The sequence below is a fragment of the Apodemus sylvaticus genome, chromosome 2, assembly GCF_947179515.1.
Source record: "Apodemus sylvaticus chromosome 2, mApoSyl1.1, whole genome shotgun sequence".
In the NCBI taxonomy this organism is placed as follows: domain Eukaryota; kingdom Metazoa; phylum Chordata; class Mammalia; order Rodentia; family Muridae; genus Apodemus; species Apodemus sylvaticus.
The window spans coordinates 144,004,576-144,023,875 of record NC_067473.1 but is presented as its reverse complement, the minus strand read 5'-3'; the positions used below and the strand labels follow the sequence as shown (position 1 = coordinate 144,023,875).

The 19,300-nt window shown below is 45.3% G+C and overlaps 1 protein-coding gene across 1 annotated transcript in view; it reads right to left on the bottom strand.

The window, feature by feature from the left end:
• Positions 1-19,300, bottom strand: part of Lmcd1 (LIM and cysteine rich domains 1) — a 59,005-nt gene that overhangs the window by 11,056 nt on the left and 28,649 nt on the right. The window contains exons 2-4 of the mRNA XM_052174479.1: positions 13,985-14,073; positions 8,745-9,000; positions 2,302-2,637 (exon numbers count right to left, since the gene is read on the bottom strand). Of these exons, the coding sequence (XP_052030439.1) occupies positions 2,302-2,637; positions 8,745-9,000; positions 13,985-14,073 (681 nt within the window). The remainder of the gene's footprint in view (positions 1-2,301; positions 2,638-8,744; positions 9,001-13,984; positions 14,074-19,300) is intronic.

Sequence of the window (19,300 nt, the reverse complement as noted above, 5' to 3'; positions counted from 1 at the left end):
CTAGGGGATGACAATTCAGACAAGTCACAATGCCATCAAGAGATTCAGTTCTAAATTGAATTCTTTAAAACTTACTCTTCAAGCATAGACAAGTGTTAAAGTGTGGATCGTGGATGGGATTGGGGTGGTGTAGGTGGAGAACAGCTTATAAAACTAGTAACTATGTTGGTAACTAGATTTAGTTCCTCTTTAAACTCTGTCACATGTATATCCATCCCAGTCTCTTTAAAGTCTTGGGATGGACACATATATCCACTCCAAGAGCTGAGTTTTTAACTTTTACTGACAGGGCTTGGAGAGGTGCCTTATTCAATTCCCAGAACCCACAGCTTTCACCTCACAACCACCTGTAATTCTAGTTCCAGCGAATCCAATACCCTCTTCTGGAAACCACAGGAACCTGCATTACCACATGTCATACCCACACATACACATAACTAAAACAAACAAACAAACAAACAAACAACAACAAGAAGACCCAAGGCTCGCTATTAAATAATAAGGTGGAATAAAACTCCTCCAAATCCTAGACTTCTCAGCTAGAAAAGTATGATGCTGTGGCTCTTTGGATGGCAATTCAAGTTGGGGTGAGGTTGGCGTGGCACTGGGAGCTACTTAAGGAACCCAGAGTCAGGGAGAACAGGGTCACCAGGCTCTTGGGCCATCTTTCTGCGGGTTTCCTTGTTTACTAGAGACTGCCAGCCTCTTGCCTGTAAGACATAGCTCAGAGTCATGATGGCTAATCTTGGTTATCCATTGGCTGGATTGAGAATTGTCTAGTGGACTACTACAGTTCTCCTCTGGGGGTATTTGAGAGGTCATTTCTAAAGACCATCACTTCATAAAGACCTTGACCTAGTAACTAGGATGACATTGTTGGTAAATGATAAAGAGTAGGAGATAAGGCCTAGCTAGATCTGGGAAGTAGGTCTCTGTGGACCTGTACCTAGAGTCTCTCTCTTGCCTGGGCCCCCTCCTCTATTTCCTCTCTTCATTTTCTGTCTATCAGATGCTTCCCATCCACCCATATGATCCCTCTCCTGTGATGTTCTGTTCAAGAGCATAATGCCCACTGACTAAACCCTCTGTGACCACAAGGCAAAATGGAACCTTTGTTTCTTAAATTGCCTATGTCAGACAATCTGGAAAAAGTGATGATGACCTAGCAAACAAAGGGATCCCTGTGCTGGGACTTCCATAATCCAATGTTAACTAGGGCAAAAGAGGCTACTTGGATGAAGGGTAAGGGTAAGACCCTCCATGTAGAAACATAGTGACCATCAGCTCCATGGTTCCAGTCTTGGCCTGAGGAATGGCATAAGGCGAATCCATTTAGGAGAATTTCACCTCTGAAACACTGGCTTCTTTTTGGTGCTTTCTTAGGATGGTCCCAGGTATGTGCATCTTCCACACTGTTGCTAAGGAAAATTGGCAACCACACAGCTGGAACCATGTCCTATCTCTGACCCATAGCTTACCCCTTCAGATCAAGCCCTCTGCCCAACACTGTGCTGTTACCAATAATATGGGGACAGTGACCTCTCTTTGCTTGACTTCCTGAAACCCAAGAGATGATGTCATGATGGACCTATGAACAGTGTGAAACTCTGTTCACCACATCTAACCTCCCTAGGCTTTTGTCATACACTCCCGTAGCTTGCCACTCCAACAGGAGCATGGGACTGTTATTAGTATGCTAATTGTGACTTGTTTGCCTGAAGTTTTAGTTCATGTTTTTGCAAATGCTCATTCTTTAAGAAGGATCAAGGTTACTGCTCCAGGTCTATTGCCTGTGTGGTCCCAAGTTATTCCTCACACATCAGTTGATCCTTACCACAATTTCAGAGCCTGTGTCTATCTGCAGGGAAGTGAGATGATTTTTTTCCTAAGCTTTGACCATTTGCTCATTGCTACCATTCTCCTAGGGCTGAGATTCTCAACCATGTTAATGCTGCAACCCCTTAATACAGTTCCTCCAACCATCGACTTATTTTCATTGCTACTTCATAACCGTAATTTTACATTGTTATGAATTGCAATATATGTATTTTTAGAGTTAGAGCCAAAGGGGCCACAACCCAAAAGGGATGAGAACCACTGTGTTAGACTATGATCCTTTCCATGGGGCAGTACCTTGGTGTTATTTTCCATGTGATGTCTTACACAAAATAACAAGTATCTGCCTCTTTCATTGAACATGAATAAACACACAAATGAGAAGAGAGGATGGTAAACTGGGACCCTGACAGCATAGCCCTAGCCTGGGCAGCTTCAGCCAGACCAGAGACAAGGGACACTCACATATTCCACTTCCTTGGATGGGTCACCCAGGCTGCCATTGGTGGTTGGGGCAGTGGTCTCTGTGCCCTCTGGCTTTTCCTGTGTCTTGTTTTCTTCCTTGGGCAAGCCTCCCTGCCCTGGGAGGGCCACCTCGCCCACCCCAAGGGCCTCACTCTTGTACTGCTTGACGAATTCTTCCATAGCTTTCAGCTCATTCTCCACAAGTCCACGGCATCGAGAGGGGTCCTGGTCATAGATGGGGAGCTGATGCATGAGCTGGCGTCGGCGGTAGAGAGCACCCTCAGTACCTGTCACTGGCTGCTTCTCCTTGGGGATGAGTTCCATGTACTGCAGGCCCTAGAGAAGGATAGAGTGGAAAAGACACTGTCACATGGCTATAGCCCATGGTCATAGAAGTTAGACACCATCTACTTAGAACAAAAAAATGCTGATTTTTCACTCTTAGCAGTGATAGAAGCATAAATGTGTGTTCGCTGTCTCCCTCCCTCTGTTCCTTTCTGTGGTGTGTGTGTGTGTGTATGTGTGTGTCTGTGTGTGTGGTGTACTTACCTTACCTTCTTCTAACTCAACCAGTGAAGGTTCTGGATTTTGCCTATCTTAGACTGACATCCTGATCCTAGGCATGCTAGCTAGCTGTGAAACAGCAGCTGCCTTTACCCCTCTCTCTGCACATGTTTCTCAGCTGCAAAAATGAGCACCATGCAAGCCCAGAAGCCTCTAGGATCTGGGAACAGGCCTCCACTACCTGCCAAATTTTTCTTTTCCCTCACTTTACTATCTGTGACTTTTCACCCATCCTTAGCAGTCATATTTGTTAACTGACCCAGCGTCTGAGAAGCTTCTGGAAAAGTCACTAAAATGTAGATTCCCAAGCACAAGTCCCCAGTTCATCAGGGTAGTTGTGGCACTCAAGAATCTGCATGCTGGGGCAAATCTCAGTCTGTGAGGAGGAGTTGGTCTAAACCCTTCCACTACTGTTACTGTTTGAATGCGGAATGTCTCCCAGGGCTCATGTGTCCAAAACCGGTGTTCCTTGCTGGTGGTGTAATTCTAGGGAGATGTAAAAGCTTTGGGAGTGTGTGACTGAGGGGGTATGCCTTGGGGCTTATAGCCTACTCCCAGTTCCAGCATCCACACCCTCTGCTTCCTGCTCTACTGAGATGTGAGCTGTCACTGGCCATATGTTCCTGCCACCAGCCGCCAGGTCCTCCAGCTGCACCTTCCACCATGGCTTCCCACCACGGAGTGCGGGTTCTTCCCTTTCAAAATGGAAGTCAAAATAAGCCTTTGTTCTCAAGCTGTTTCTGTCATGTGTTTTGTTACACCAGCAAGGGGGAAAATGACTAATATAAAGGACTACCTTTCAAGGAGACACCAGAGGAAGCAAATGTATGAGAGAAATCAGCTGGGACTCTAAGTATCTAGCAGGGAAACTGAATTGAGGCAAGTTCCTGGTGCTTTGAGATTTTGAAAACTCAAGAATGTTCCAGGAAGAATTTCAAGACTATTGGTAACACCTTAGAGGGGCTTGCATGAGTCTTTCCTTGCCTGAGGCATAGCTACAGATTCTCATTTTTGGTGAAAATGAGGCTCATTTTAGATTCACAGGCTTTGCAGTGCAGATATTGTTCCCTTCCAAATGGAACATTTTCACTTCATTTACCTCATGGGCAATACTCCTGATTAAAAGAAAATATAAATCTAGTTTAAAATTGCTTTTCTTAGAAAAGTATAATGAGATCATTATGAGAATATGGTATTTTGTGGTTTATTAATTTTAAAATACATGTCAGCACCTCTAAGCATAGAATCCACAGGGTCTCAAGTCAATAGCACCCCCTGTCTGTGTGACTGGTAATTGTCTGAATGTTAATGTGTTCACAGAAGACTATTGCTTCCTTCATAGCCAGAGATCTTCTGCTTAGTGCGGGTCCCGGGGATGGGAGGTGTGGGGGGTGACAAAGGTCAAGGCCACAGTATGAGAAACTTAGAAGCAAGTGTTTATTCTGGGTTACTCTTTTCCCTCTCTACCCCGTCCCTTATTACCATCCTCTGTGAACCCAGCTGGCCTGAATCTCACCACTTAGAACTAGACTCACTTGGAATTATGGGAATCAACATGTAGAATTCTACTGAAAATCACATGGAGCAGTTTAAGCTGCTGTCTGATATTAGTGAGCAGGGGTGCCACAATGTGAGTGCTGGCTGTCTCCCAAGATGCACATCTTAGTGGGTTGGTTTCCTGCTTGGTGCTCCTGGGAGATGGAGGAGTGTAATGGGGCTCATAGGTCACTTGGGGACAAGCCTTGGAAGGGGTAGGGAGAAACCCTGGCCCTTTCTTGCTTCCTTGTTGTGAAGGAAGCAGCTTTCCTCAAGTCCCTACTATAGTGTCACACAGACGTATATGATACAGAACCAGGAGCCCAAACCCTTTTCTCTCTATAGTCGATTATCTTATGAATTTGTCATAGCAAGAGGAAGCTGGACTTGTCCCAGGCCTGGTAGCCACTGGGGTTTTTAATAAGTAAATTCTAAGGAAGGCAAGAGTCATGTGCCCACCTTCAGTCAGATTGACATCTGACTCTTGGTACCTACTAGTTGGTAGTACTCTAGATTCCAGGAACAACCTCCTCCTCCCATCTGAGTCTTTGCTGGCACAAAAATGCTCATAGTACCCTTGGTCAATTCCAGGCATAGCTGTACATGTCCAGTTGCTTTTCAAGTACTTTCCCAGAAACAGAAGGTAGCGAGAGTCAGGCTCAGCAACTAACCCATCTCCCTAAGTGCCCAACCCCTGTGGATCAGGGGAGAGGACCCCCGACAACCTTACCCCCCTCGCTACTCACACTAAAGAGTGAGAGCTTGCTGATTCACTCCAGCTAACAGCTTGGAGAGAGTTAAAGGGGACAAAGGACTCTACCTAGCCAGGGAGGCCAAGATCCTCTAGACAATACCAGGATAAACAGATCTCCTGGGATGCCTCAGAGCTGGTGCCCCATTGAGAAGGATTCTTTGTCCCTGTATTAGGAAACAAGTGTAGAGTTTTTTTTCTTTTTAAGTTACTGAGAAATAATAAGTGGATTGTAGCATGACTGTTACCGAGGCAGCCCTCAAGAACCGAGGCTCAATCCTTTGAGTGTGTAGAAAACAGTGAAGAGACTTTTGTGGGCTATTCAATTGCAATCAGATCGGGATTGGGCATTCCTGGAAGGGACTCCACAGGCAAGTTCTTTAATATGCATAGTGGAAACAGATGTCCTAGAGCCAGATCAGTCCCCATGTGGGCACTGGGAGGTGGCAGGGAAGAGGCTGCGACCATCAGAAGATAGTGAGACACGACAGCTGAATACATCAGTGTCTAGGTCATGGTACAGTCAGAGCCCAGGGGATGGATTAGGACAGAGCTTTTTGTGGCCAAGTCACCCACATAGACAGATCCTCTTTAGGTGCTGCCCAGGGAATGTCTTGGCCCCATTATTCAAAATAGGGCTTTGGGAAGGTGGAGGCAAGGACTTTGTTCCTCTGAAACACCTTGCTGATTCCAGTTGTTGAGGCAGCCCAGGTGCAGGGCTAATCTCTTGGGGGTACAATTGCTTATCTTGCTAGGGCACCTTGTTCCCCCAAGTCAAGTGGTTTAACAGTGTAAGGAATAGACCACATGGTAGACCTTACCATGTTCCAGGACTCTCATAATATAAAGCCCTCATAGCTCAGATGACCCTTTAATTCTCATGGAAGCTTAGGAGGAAGGTATGATATATACCCTGGGAAACAGGCACAGAGGGTTAAGTAAGCCCTCAAATCATATTATACAGTAGTGACAGCTTTGGGCCCAGTGACTTGGGTCTCGAGCTCTTTTCTACCTTGTCACTTGGTATCAGGATCCCCTGTCCCTTAGATGTGTCCAATTCTCTGGCCTTCAGTACCTGTCTCACCCCTTGCTAGGAGTCTCATAGCACTGGTACTCATTATCTCTGCAACCATCGTGTCCTTTATCAATTCTGCATTGCTCATGGATATGGCTGCAAATGGGTTCTTGACTGGGCCTTGGGGAATGGAAGCTTTCCTTCCTCAGGAGCTAGTGTTCCTGCTGCAACTGTGTGGTGGCTCCATCTTTGCATTGTCAAGAACTCCGCATATCGACACTTGGCATTGGTTTGTGCTATGGGGCTGTAAGGTCTGGCCTTGTCTATGGTCTATCTATGATCATGACAGACAGTGCTAGTTGATCCTTGATGAAGGACTCGCTCAGGATCCTTCTCAGCCCAGGCCCAATACAGTCTAGAATGAGATAGCAGAATTAGAAGTCTGGGCCCCAGTGATATCTGGCAGTGGTCTGGCCTTTGTAACACCATCTTCTAGGTGTCTCTCTAGAAAGGTGGTTAAAGTCATATTACCCAGACCTTTAGGGAGAGGTAGCCCAGTTGGAAAGACTCATCTAGGATTTGTAGATTTCCTGGGGGCCAGTGGAATGTTCTGCTCTGCATTCATGAGGGACACCTCAGGAGGAGAGGTTCTACAATCCATAAACATCAGCTATGCTGAGAGTTAAGGGGCAGGCAAAGAACTGTTTCCTGGGTTTTGCAGTTGAACACACTTGGGATCTAGAGTCAGGGCATGCAGCCCTCAGCCCAAGGCATTTCTCTTCTGACTTTTCTCTTGCTATTAGCTAAGGACAATAAAAGAGGTTTTTTTTTTTTTTTTTTTTCATGACATATCACTCCCAGGTGACAGCTCCCAGCGTGCTTTATTTAGTAGGATGCTGAGGTATGATGGGGACCAGATGCAAGGTATCATGTCAGCGGTCATGACATCATCATGTCATGATATCATGTCAGCATGACATCATCATGTCATGACATCATGTCATGTCACACTGGATATGAGAACAGGTCATGAGGCATGACACTCACAAGCCTGGGTGTGCTCCCCATTAAAATGGGCTATAACACACTCAGCCGGAGTGACTGTGACACCTGGGGAGTGGCAGACACTCAGAAGACATACATGCAGACTGCTCAGTAGATACTGGCTTCCTCTCTCTTCTTTCTTTACCCCTTCCTTTCCAAAAGCCCATTCAAGCTTCTTTCCCTTCTTGGAAGCCTGCTTTCAAATAGGCTGACTCTCTTGTTTGCCTTCTCTTCCATTTACCAGCCTTAATGGCCTGGCTAGAATTGGGCTTAAAGCAACCTAGGCTTTGACAGAGGTAGGCATGGAGGTCTCAGTTCAAGGCTTGGCTCTACCTAAATCAAATCAGCTGGGCATCTGGCTAAGTTGCAGGCTCTCTCTAAGCCTCTTTCCCTATAACAATGTATGTCTAAGACATTGTGACATTACATGAGAGTGTGGTTGAAATACTGTTAGTTTTGTGACCAGTACACTGTAGTACTAGATCCAAAGGCACAGGCAAGCTGATGAGCACCAGCTTGGGAGGCTGATAGTGTTCTCTAGCTTTCATTCTGGTAGGGAAGGATGATGGACAGCCAGATTCTGTCCCACTTCCAAAATTCAATCAGGCCCGACCCCTTGGTAATGAAAACAGAGAGGGGAGGGGGTGAGAGAAAAGAGTGTTGATCTGTGCCAAAACTGAGACCAGCCAGCTGTGGGGCAGACAGGGGGTCTTTGTAGCCAGGAGGTTTTACAAGGCAGCATTCATCATGGCCCTTCGATGGCTGCCCCTGATTAGATGGGAAGCAAATCCGGAGCTTTCACCAGCTGCTTCCTGATCCCCTCAGCCAGCTCTTTATGACTTGATGGCTTCTGTCCCACTGACTTGTGAGCACCAGTTTCTGGCTTGCACAACCTAGGCACCGAGGGCAGAGGGGATGTCTGAATACCAAGGCACGTCCTGGCTCTGCCATTGTACTGATGTCACCCTCTGTGGCCAGCAATCAGCCCCTGCTCCACCTGGACAATTTGCCAAAGCCACTCTCTGCTTCTCATTGTGTGAGGAATTCTCATTGTGTGAGGGAATCTCATTGTGAGCCTTGCAGGGTGATGGAGTTCACCTTCACCTAAGATCATTCATGCCTTCATCTAAGATCAATGGCCTTCTGTGTCTAAGGAAAAAGAACTCTTTCTCTGTTTCCCCATAGGATTTTTGAGGGATCCAGATAACTTTATAAGGAAATAAAGATTTTGCAGAGAAAAAAGAACATTCAGAGAACCATGATAAATATTTCCAGCTCAGAAGCAGGAAACCTAAAAGACATAATGATGCCCCTGTATAGAACTGGAACGCCCTCCAGACTTCATAGGAACACCTCACTCCATTCTGTAGGCAAGAAAAAATGGATGTTCAGACTCTTTGCTTCATCATTACCTGATCCAGGAGCAGAGTTGAAACCAGCCACTCATACCTTGTCTCTGAATTTCAGGAATCCATGTCACAGCTCATACTTAAGAGGTAAGAAAAATAATCGCCCGAGTAGAAGAAGTCTTACCAGTTTCTGGGTGACTCCTGGGGGAGCCCACTCATAGGTGATAGTGTCAAAGGTGGGGTCTTTGCCAGTGGCAATGGGGTTGGTCATGATCATGCGGTTCCTCTTATAGATGCGGATGCCATCTCCACCTTTCACCCTGGCGGTGAGAGTGGCATACTTGGAGTCCATCAGCAGGCGCCCAATTTTCCGATCATCCTCCAGGTCAGAGCTCAGACAGTGCTCCTCCTGGCTGCATTTACAAGACTTGCATATTTTCCTGGGAACAGAGGAAACAAATGAGATCATCCTCTAGAGAAGATATGTGCTCCTGCTCTAACAGAGGAATCTACTGTTTTGAAATCAAGCACCAAGTTTCACTTTATTAACCTGGAAAGGTTGCCGGTAGAGTGACAAGGCCTGAGGCAGCGCACCTGTCTTTTTCTTTCTAGCTTTAGGGAGCTCAGAATGCAAATATCACCTGAGAAGGATGTGTGCCATGTTGGTTGTAAACAAGAGCTACAGTTTCCTCTTACTGGTTACCACATCAATCAAATGTTAATTTATTTAAATGTGTGTGGATTATGGCCTGAACCTGGCCCTTGACTTTCCCTTTACAAATAAAGTTTTATTGAAACACAGGTGCTTTTTTTTTTATTTTATTTATTTATTTTTTTATTTATTCTTGGTTGCTTTGGGGCTGGAAAGGCACAGTTGAGTATTTGCGACAGAAGCCCTCTGACCTGTAAAGCCTAAGATATTTATTACTTGGCCCTTTGCAAAAAATGTATGCTAAGTTCTCTGCTCTTAAGAATCATTAAAATTGTCTCCTATGATTCATGAGCTGCCTAAGTTCTGGACAAAATTCTTCAGCATGCCCACTGAAGTGATCTGGTGGGAATTTTTTTCTTTTTCTTTTTCAGATTTGTGGACAGAAGCCAGGGGAAGGGAGTGAACTGAGTAAAACCTTCCAGCTGGGGAGATTAATGTCCCGGGAGGGTGGCTCTGACAGGGGCCCAGGAGGAAGAGATACATTCTGGGGAAATTTCAAGTTCACTTGAAAGCCCCAGTGCCTCTCTCTCTCTCTCTCTCTGACAATTAATAAAAGAAAGTGTTTGGCTGTTTTGTGTCATGCTATTAAGGCTTAGAACTCTAAAGAGTTCCGTAGTGTGAGAAGAAAAGTATTCTCCCCTCCCTTCAAAGGCCTGTCACCACGGTTGGCTGTGCAGTGTCTCAGACGCCCCAGCGCATGCAATTTAAGAGATTTTTTTTTTAAAAGAAAGCGAGCAGTGTTAAGACCAACTGCAGAGACTGAAGCACCCTGAAAGAGCCCTGCCTGCTTTTACACCAGGCTGTCAGAGGTATCATTAGATTGTCTTACAGCCATGGTCCCTTGACCCCGATCATGTCCCTCAATGGGTGGTTAGCAATGGTGGCTGTTTCCATTGTTACGGTTAGGATGCATCACGCCTCTGTCATTCAGTAGCTAGAAGCACTGGACGCGGACAAAAACATCCTATTTTCCAGTCTCCCTCAGTGAAGCATCATCAGCTCCCAAATTTCAAGAGTGTGTATTTGGCATATGTGTTTATGTGTGTGTGTGTGTGGGGGGGTGTTGAAAAGTGCATCCCATTTGAAGAGGAGGTTTAATTGGAACCTTCAAGGAGCTCACAATTGGCATGGCTGAGGAGAGGGAAGTTTAACACGAAGCAGGAAAAGGTTGATCTGCAATAGAATTATATGGGCTATGGGGTACTTTGGCTATGGGGTACTTTGGCTAGCCCTAACTCACTCCCAAATGTGAGTGGGTCAGACACAGATGAGAGCCTGGTGTTCTGTGGTCTGGAGTCTGGAAAACATCGAGGTAAGGAAGGCTAAACTAAGCCCTAACGTTTGTTAGGGTTTCAGGCTGCATCTTGTGTGGCATGGTGGAGAGAATGCTCGCACCCTGAGTTCACATGTGGCAGGCTGCCATGTGAGAAGAGTTAAATCTATGACCTGAAGGATTTATCCCAGCACCACAGGAGACAAAGAACTGAAGGGCATTGCAGAATGCACATGAGAAGTCTTTTCATTTTGGTCCCTCTGAAAGGAGTGCTCTGTAATGTATAAGTGGGCATCTCACTCACAGTCCCTTGGTCTCTCTTGCCTCTAATTTTGAGAGTTAGGCTGAAAGGTTGGTAACAGTGATAATTCTTTCCACTTGAGAGATGACAACAGCACCCCTGGACAGGAAAGCCTAGTGTGTTGGGATACTGGAGAGCCCTGAGTATAAGCCCTTTCTGATCAATTTGATCCTCTGATCTCTCTCTACCTCACAGGTGACACTAGGTGTGGAGGCTTCTCTGAGCTGTTTTCACTCAGAGGGGAATATAAGGACAGAGAAAAAGGAGGGAGGTGATTGGAGAATGGATGGAGAGAAGAACGTTTATGGGACATATGCGGAGGGGGGATCTGGGAAAGGGGAAATCATTTGGAATGTAAACAAAGAATATAGAAAATAAAAATATTTTTTAAAAAAGAAAGTGTGACTGGGGGAGGGTTTTGAAATTTTACAGGTAGGCTCCTTTGCTGTCTCCTCTGGATTGCTGTTGCAATACGATGGGCCAGCCTCATGCCCCAATGTCATGCCTTTCCCACCAAGATGGACTGTATACCTTCTAGAACTCTGAGGCCTCCAAATTTCTTTTTCTCCCAAAGTTGCTTTAGTTGGGATTTTTTTTTTACAGCAACAGAAATTAAACTAATACAGTGTTACAACCTGCTATGTAAACTGGCATATGAAGCTATGTTGAAAGTATGCCCCCCCCTTGACATCATCACATCAATATCAGTTGAATTGAAGATCCTAGTACAGCCAAGTGCAAGATGGCATGCTCTAAGTAGGTCCTCCAAATACAATATATGCTGCTCAAGACATTCACTAGGTTTTAAAAACATGAGCAGGGTGATAAGGAAACATAGGGCTTAAAACAATGCAAAGAGACTTCTGCTCCAAGGAAGCATGAGGGTCAGGGCCAGACTCGTTCTGTCTCCATAAACAACCAGACAAACAAGCCACATATACTATAGGACCCTGTTGGGATGCTGGGTAGCAGCATTCCAAGACTGAGCTCTGCTGAGGAAACATTTACTCCCTGTCTCAGGTACAGAGTCTATCTAGGAGTCCACAAAGAGTTAAAGAAATTCCTCAATACTGTCTAGGACCCTGATGGAAGAAAGTTTAGGACAGGTAGAATTGACATAATTGCTAAGTTAACTTCCCTCAAGGCCACAGTCTACTCAAATGGTTAAAACAGGAATGGATGGACCCTGCTGTCAAGAACAAATGAAGAATGAAGGTTTTTAGTGGATAAAGGCCTGGGTTGTATGGCTTACTAGGTCCCTTCCATGTGGAAGAACACGTGTGCTCCTCTGAGGCTGAGGTCTGTCAGGAAATGGAGTCAAGGGATGAGACAGAGCCTCGTAAGCTCACAACCCACCATAGTGCAGATATTTAAGAGTGAGAGGCTATGTTTCATTTAAACCTAGGTTCAAACAATGCCATTTAGTATATTCATTCCAATTACCCACCTTCCTTGTACATATTTGAAAAAAAGAGAAACACTGAAATACTATCTAATGTATAATATTGCTTCACTATTTCAATATAGAAGGGTTTGCTCATTATTGAGTGGGTTCTTTTCTTTTGAGACAGGGGCTCATGCATAGCAGATATTTCCCAACTGCAATCTCATCATAGATGTCAGCATCTTAAGGAACACCTGGGGAATTTCAATCCGAATTAAATGCCCAAGCAATACTAAGACACTAAGAACAAGAGCTCTTGGTGTGCTACAGCTTTCTGTGGAGAACACCCTTCCACTCCGTGGGAGCAGAGGCAGTCACCAGGTTGTACCCTGCACAACTCTAGAGCCACCGTCCACAATGATGCTGATGTGAAGATTTCTGGGCTATTATGTTTATCGGCAGCCTCGACGTTGTTTCAGAGACCTTGGTGATAATAAAGGAAAGGCAGCAAATTCCAGAACTCTAGCTGGACTGGGCACTCCTAATGTACAGATGTGAATCACAGGTCCTGGTCTTTCCGTACTGTGGACAGAATGCCTTTGACTGCATGCATGAGAGAGTGAGAACGAGAGAGAGAGAGAGAGAGAGAGAGAGAGAGAGAGAGAGAGAGAGAGAGAGAGAGAGAGAGAGAGAGAGAGAGAGAGAGTCATGTGTGTGTGAGTATGAAAAGACAACTTTTGGTGTCATTTCTCAGGTGCTGTCTTTCTTGTCATTTGAGAGAAGGTCTCTCATTGCTCCATCAGTTACAACAAAGGTTATGCTGGAATTTGCCAAGGCTAGCTGGGTAGTCAGCAGCCTGAGGGATCTTTGCCTTCTCAAAGACATTTAAGTTTGGGGAAAGGAAATCAAGTTCTCATGTTCGCAAGGCAAACACTTTACCAACAGAACTATCTCCCCAGCTCTACCTTTGAGTTCTATTTTAGGAGCCATGCCTAGCTTAAAATCCACCCCAGAGATGCTGTTGATGAGGTAAGAGCAAGGTCATCTTCAGATCCAAGAGGAGACAGTTCTTCCCTAAAGGCATCCCAGAATGCATCTTCCCATAGTCATCGGTCATGGCTTGTTTGTGAAATCTCTCCAACAGGCTCATGTGTTTGAATACTTGGTCCCAGCTGGTAGCTGTTTTATATGGTTATAGAAACTTTGACAGGTGGAACCTTGCTGGAAGAACCAGGACCATGGGAGTGGGGCCATGGGGTTTTTCATAGACCAGCTCTACTTCCTATCTGGCCTCTGCACCCTGTTGCACTAAGGTTTGAGGCATACAAACTGCATACTTCTGTCGCCATGGATATTCCTCTTTTCCATGGCAGATGCTATCTCCTCCAACTGCGAGCCAGAAGAAACCCTTGCTCCCTTAAGTTGCTTCTTGTCAGACGTTTTTAGTTACAGCAAAACAGACAAACAAACCAACAAAGCAGAACAAAACAGAACAAGAGTATAATCCTCGTTGGACCAGATAGCATCTACTTTGACATGGCTTATGAAGTGCAAAGTATTTTTCCTTATGCTCCTCAAGATCTTTACAGCACTCACTCATTCCTGGATTAGGACAAGCAGGAAGGCTCTCATTCCCCAGCAGCCCTTCCTAGCATGCATCCTACACCGTCTCAGCGGATAGAACCACCCACATTTTTTGGAAAGCACAGTCAAGAAACAAAAGCAGACAAAGTCTCCTTGACCAAATCCATTACCTCCACGAATGAGGCTCAAAGCCGGAGCACATTCCCTTGCACCGCAGACAAGACACTCCTCTTGCAGACTGCTGCTGGCCCAGGGACATCTGGAAAAGGAGACAGAGAGAGGGTGTTTTCCTTCACACTGACCTCTGGGAGACTTGGCATAACAGCAAAGGGACTGTGTTGGGGCTCAAAGGGCTCCTGATCAATATGCTGCTGCTCACTGTTTACTGGGAACAGAGAAGAACATCCGGGAATGGGGCCATCGATGGCAAGTGTTGAAGGGTGGGGCCCTTCCTAATAAAAGCTCAACTAGGGCTCATTGCCAGGCTCCAGGGCTGTCTCCAAATGCCAGGGCTGTCTGGAAAGACTTCTATGAAGGGCCATCTGCTCTTCTCCACACCTTTACTAAGTCCTTGATCTATCTATCACTAGAACGGAATCTTCCAGAGTGCCTCTTCTCCCCCATTGCCTTCTGATTTATTGGTAGGATGTGACTGAACTCAACACTACGAGCACATACAAAAGAACAGGCTCCCAGACATTTATGGCTCTGAGAAAGACTTAAATATTTTGCTAATGTACCAAAAACAATCTCTCAAGCATTTGAAATCTCCTTTGGAGACAGGGCAACACACAAGGCTGGTTTTGTTATCCATTACAAGCCCTAAGAAATAAGCATGCATTTTTCAGCCATTGATGCTGTAGCTAGATCCAATAGCTCTCATGGGGTCCTGGAACTAACAACCGTAAGCACAAGCACACAAGACATGCAAACATCTCAGAGCCTGACCCTGGCTCCTTTTCATTAGACTGCCCTTTAACAGAATTCCCAGAAATGTATTACATTAGAGTTGGAGAGGTGGTGGGTTAGTGATGGATCTGCAGGCTGAGAAACTTAGCCTTGCTTTCTTCTGGGGCTGGGGGAAGAAGGGAAGACTTCATAGAGGTGTGTGTAGATCAGAAGCAGGGCTCACCCTGCTAGAAATGTAAACAAGTAAGCTTCTCATTTTATAAAAGGCATGGGTGATGGCATACATTTACTTACCGTCTACTCTGTGCCACGTACAGGGCCTTTAACATTAGACTCTGTGTGCCCTAAAGGATACACAAGCCAGGGGCCATAGAAACGGAAGCTCATACTTTTCAGTCAACTTTGCAAACTGCTGCTGAGTAACGGCAAGGGCTGGGCAGTGGAGCCAGACTGCAAGTCTAGCTATGCTAACTGCTATGATTTGGGCATAAACGCCAGATGTATGGAAGAAGGTGTCTGTTAATAAACCCTTACGGGAGGACCAAGGGGGTCGCCTGGGGATGCAGACTGTGCAGGTTAAATAGACAGAAAGTGGAAAGAAGAGAAGCCTGGCAGTGGGAAGAGACTCGGAAAAGAACAAATGGTAGAGTATGTTCTGTGGTGTGGTAATCTGAGTGCACTTTTGGGGACACTTCTGGCTTACTGTGGTGTGTGTGTGTGTGTGTGTGTGTGTGTGTGTGTCTGTGTGTGAATGTCAGAGGACCAGCATGGGTCTTACTTCTCCTCAGGCACAACGCACATTGTTTGTTTGAAATGATCTTACCCTGTCCTGAACTAACAAAGCAAGCTGAGTTGTCACCCTAGTGAGCCCATAGTACCTGCCTGCTTCTACCTCTCTAGCTCTGGTGTTACCAGCATGTATCATGACACATTATGTGGAGTCTGGGGATAAAACTCAGGTTCTAATGCTTGTAAGGTAAGAATTTTAGTGATTTTTCTATAGCCCTCTGTTTGTTTGCTTGTTTGTTTATTTTTTACGGCATGTGAGTGCATGCATGTGTGTGTTGGGGAGGGACCTGGTGTAGCTCGTGAGTGAAACTGCCCTCATTGCCAGTGTTAGGGTTCAGCACAGTGATCCTTCACAATGTCTTTCTCATGCACCCAAATCTCCCTGCAGTGATGTTTAGCACCACCCCTCACCTGGTAACTCCTGTTAACAGTACAGTTACAAACCTGCTTTCCATTTTTATATGCACAGGAAGGAACAGTCTAGTGGCAGGTGTTCAGAGGAAAGGGTGTTTATATTTGTGTTTGATTAGTCCTATGTGATCTATTCCGGCCCCAGACCTGAGATCCTCCTGCCTTAGCCCCTCCAGCGTTAAGATGACAGATCTCTGGAAAGTGTGAAAACTGAGACAGCTCAGAGCACTAACCATCTCTCTAATTTGGGGGCTGTGCTCCATAGAGAGAGCTTTGGTCCTTAAAGCAATTGGCCTGTATCTGTTCTGGCATCCATCTCCTTGAATTATACCAGTTAAAATATAGCAGTCTTTCCACACTTAATATTTGAGTGATTACAAGTTTACTTAATTCGAGAATAAGGCTTCATTGTTGGAGTATTTCAGGTATCCCCAGAGGCCTGGAAACAAGGCATCCTCAAGGAAGCATTTCGTAAGTGGCTCAGCAGGCCTGAGCAGAAACGCTCTTCTAATGAGGGGCTATTTAACCTTCTGGAAGAGCAGAAGATTAGTTTTAAGGATTGATCTGGAGTTGAGCCTCAGTGTGGCTGCTGGCTCCTGTTTGGTTGAGAAACAGTGATGTAAGACAGTGCTGTTCTTCAGCGTGTCAGCCCGTGATGTGGGGACCAGCCTCACTGTGCTGGGTCTGGCATTTATCAGCTATGTGTGTGACTGGATGCAAGCCATTGTTCTGCCTAGATTAGATTTCTGCTTTGTAAAACTAGAAAACCACCTGGGTGGGGCTGCCTGGCTTGTGATCCCTGAAATACTCATTTGTGAGATGTTACAGAGATGTTAGTGTAGCAGCAGGCTGGGAGTGAGGGTTCCGTGACAAAGTACAAACGGCAGGCCAGATGTACAAAGGCATTTAAGGTTTTTAAAGCGACAGCTTGTGCTAGATATAAGAGAGAAGGGGAGTGGGTCTCTATTTCAGGGTGAAGGGCCTCTGTGAGGGGTCAGGCTGGACTGGGTTTTAAGAACACTTCAGTCTCTCTTAATGTAGGGCACTGTCACATGACAGGGCCAATGACTGGGCTTGTCACATCCCTCTCTTTCCGACTCACAGGGATAGAAACCCAACCTGCTTCATGGAGTTGCTAAGAAAGTTAATGGAGAAGCTACATGGAAAGGATTTAACACACAATTATTATGCACTGAGTATTTTCTGTTGTCATTAGATCCTGTGAAAGGCAATTTGAAAGACCTTGAGTTAGTCATTCTCTCAATGTCCTTGGGGACTTCTGGGGAACCCTTTTAGGAAGGGCACATGCCATGTCTTTTACTTTCTTCCCTATCTATTTGTTGCCTCTATGATTAGATTTAAAAGTTAAAAAAAGTAAACAGAACAAAATAAACCTAAGGCCAATACATGCTCCATGCTTTGTGATAACTCCTTAAGCAAGGCTGATTCCAGCCTTTGTCCTTGAGAAACTCTGGCTTTCATTCTGGTTTTCTATGAATCAAATTTACTTGTCAGTCTCAGACATATATAATAATTACATGGTGATTACTCCACATGGTGATTACTCTCGCTGTCTAGCCTCTCTCATCTCCCCTCCAAATAAGTCAAACCACCCTCCTTCCATATAAATCTGTTTCTCACATCACATCATTTCGTTTTGTAACCAGCTGAGTTTCAACCAGCATTTTACTTGTGTAACCATGGTTTGGAGCTATCCATTGAAGCCCAGTTGGTATACAACAGAAAACAGTGAGCGACACACTACTTCTTAGCCTCTATCAGTAGCTGCTAGTTCAGAAAGAAGGTCAGGGCTCTCTGAGCCCCTCTACAATCCATAACTGACCACAGCCAGGTTAGTCTTAGGCAGGCTCAGTGTAGCTACTGCTGCGTCAGACCTGATAAACTCTTTCAGCAAAGCTGAACATTTTCTTCCTAACCAAGAAAGGCCACTATATTTAAGCAAGTGATGATGGAGAGGCTCTATCCTTGGGCCATGTCATCACAGTCGTATAGGTATAGGAAGCAGAACTTAGCTTCCAGCCTGCTAGTGGACTAGTCTTCATAACTAAAAAAGTTCCTAGAAAAGAAAATAAATGGCCTTGCAAGGAAGATTACATTTAGGGAGTCAGGCCATGCATGTAGTTATTTTCCTGGCTGACTGTCCAACACAATAAACAGTCACTTGTTCAGAACATGTCATTCACTGGAGCCAGGCAGACACAAGTATCTTCAACAGAGAGAAAATGATGACCTTGTTGACTGAGGAGTGGGGAGGGGAATTAGACAGAAGCAGAGCTCCAAACAAGATCCTCTGGTTTATAAACAGTACACTTCTCTGATGGAGATGCTGTTGATGGATGGAGCTGTGTCTCCCAGTCTCTCACAGTAGCTGAGAATAGAAGCTTAAGGGAGCCATCCCTCTAACAAAGGTTTCTTAGAATGCAGTGTCTAATCTTCTGTTTTCTTTGGAATGGAGGAAAATCCATTCGGATGATAGGTTTTGGCTCTGGTGTGGTAGGATGTGTTACATGTAATGTAATGTCTTGGAACTGAATCGTTTATTTCTTTAAAGGACTTTGGTCAGTCTGGTAGTTACTGATAGTGTAGGGGGCAAGAGACAACCTAGGGACTTTAGTCTCTTAAGCATTTGCTATCTTGGTGAACTCCTAGGGGAAGTCTTTCTCTTGTTCCCTCTCTGTGTCTCTCTGACTCAATGTCTTTCTGTCTCTGTCTCTGTGTGTATGCATGAGTGTGTGTGTGCCTGTGTATGTGTGTGTGTGTGTGTGTGTGTGGAGGTCAGAGGTTGATACTGAGTACTTTGCTCCACTGCTTCCCATCTTATTCCTTGAGACACTGTCTATCACTAAACCAATAGTTCACTAATTGAGCTAGGCTGTCTGGTTATTGACTTCTGGGGATCCTCCTCTCCTCACCCTTGCCCCACACCAGGGTTATGTCACCACTCGTCACCACCTGGCTTTTATGCAAGTGCTGATGATGTGCCTTGGGCTCTCACACTTGGCACTTTATGGACTGCACTATTTCCCCTACTTGCCAGGAATTGTTTCAGTGACAAAACGTCACCAAGAACAATATAGACTTGAGAAGACTAGGAATCTAAAGGGGAGACTGTAGTGTGGAGTTCAGGCTGAATGGGGGAATTAGGAAAGAGGTGTCCTGTTCACTCTGTTTCTTCTTGTGGGGTTCATGTAAAATAAAAAAATTGCTTAAAAATGAGATACATATGTACCATTGCTTGAAATATTATTGAAATTTTGGAAATATGGCATAAAGATGGCAGACATATTCTTTCAATGCTATATAATGGCAGGACGACACTGGCTAGTGGCTCCCTTGCCTCCTGTATTATTCAGAGG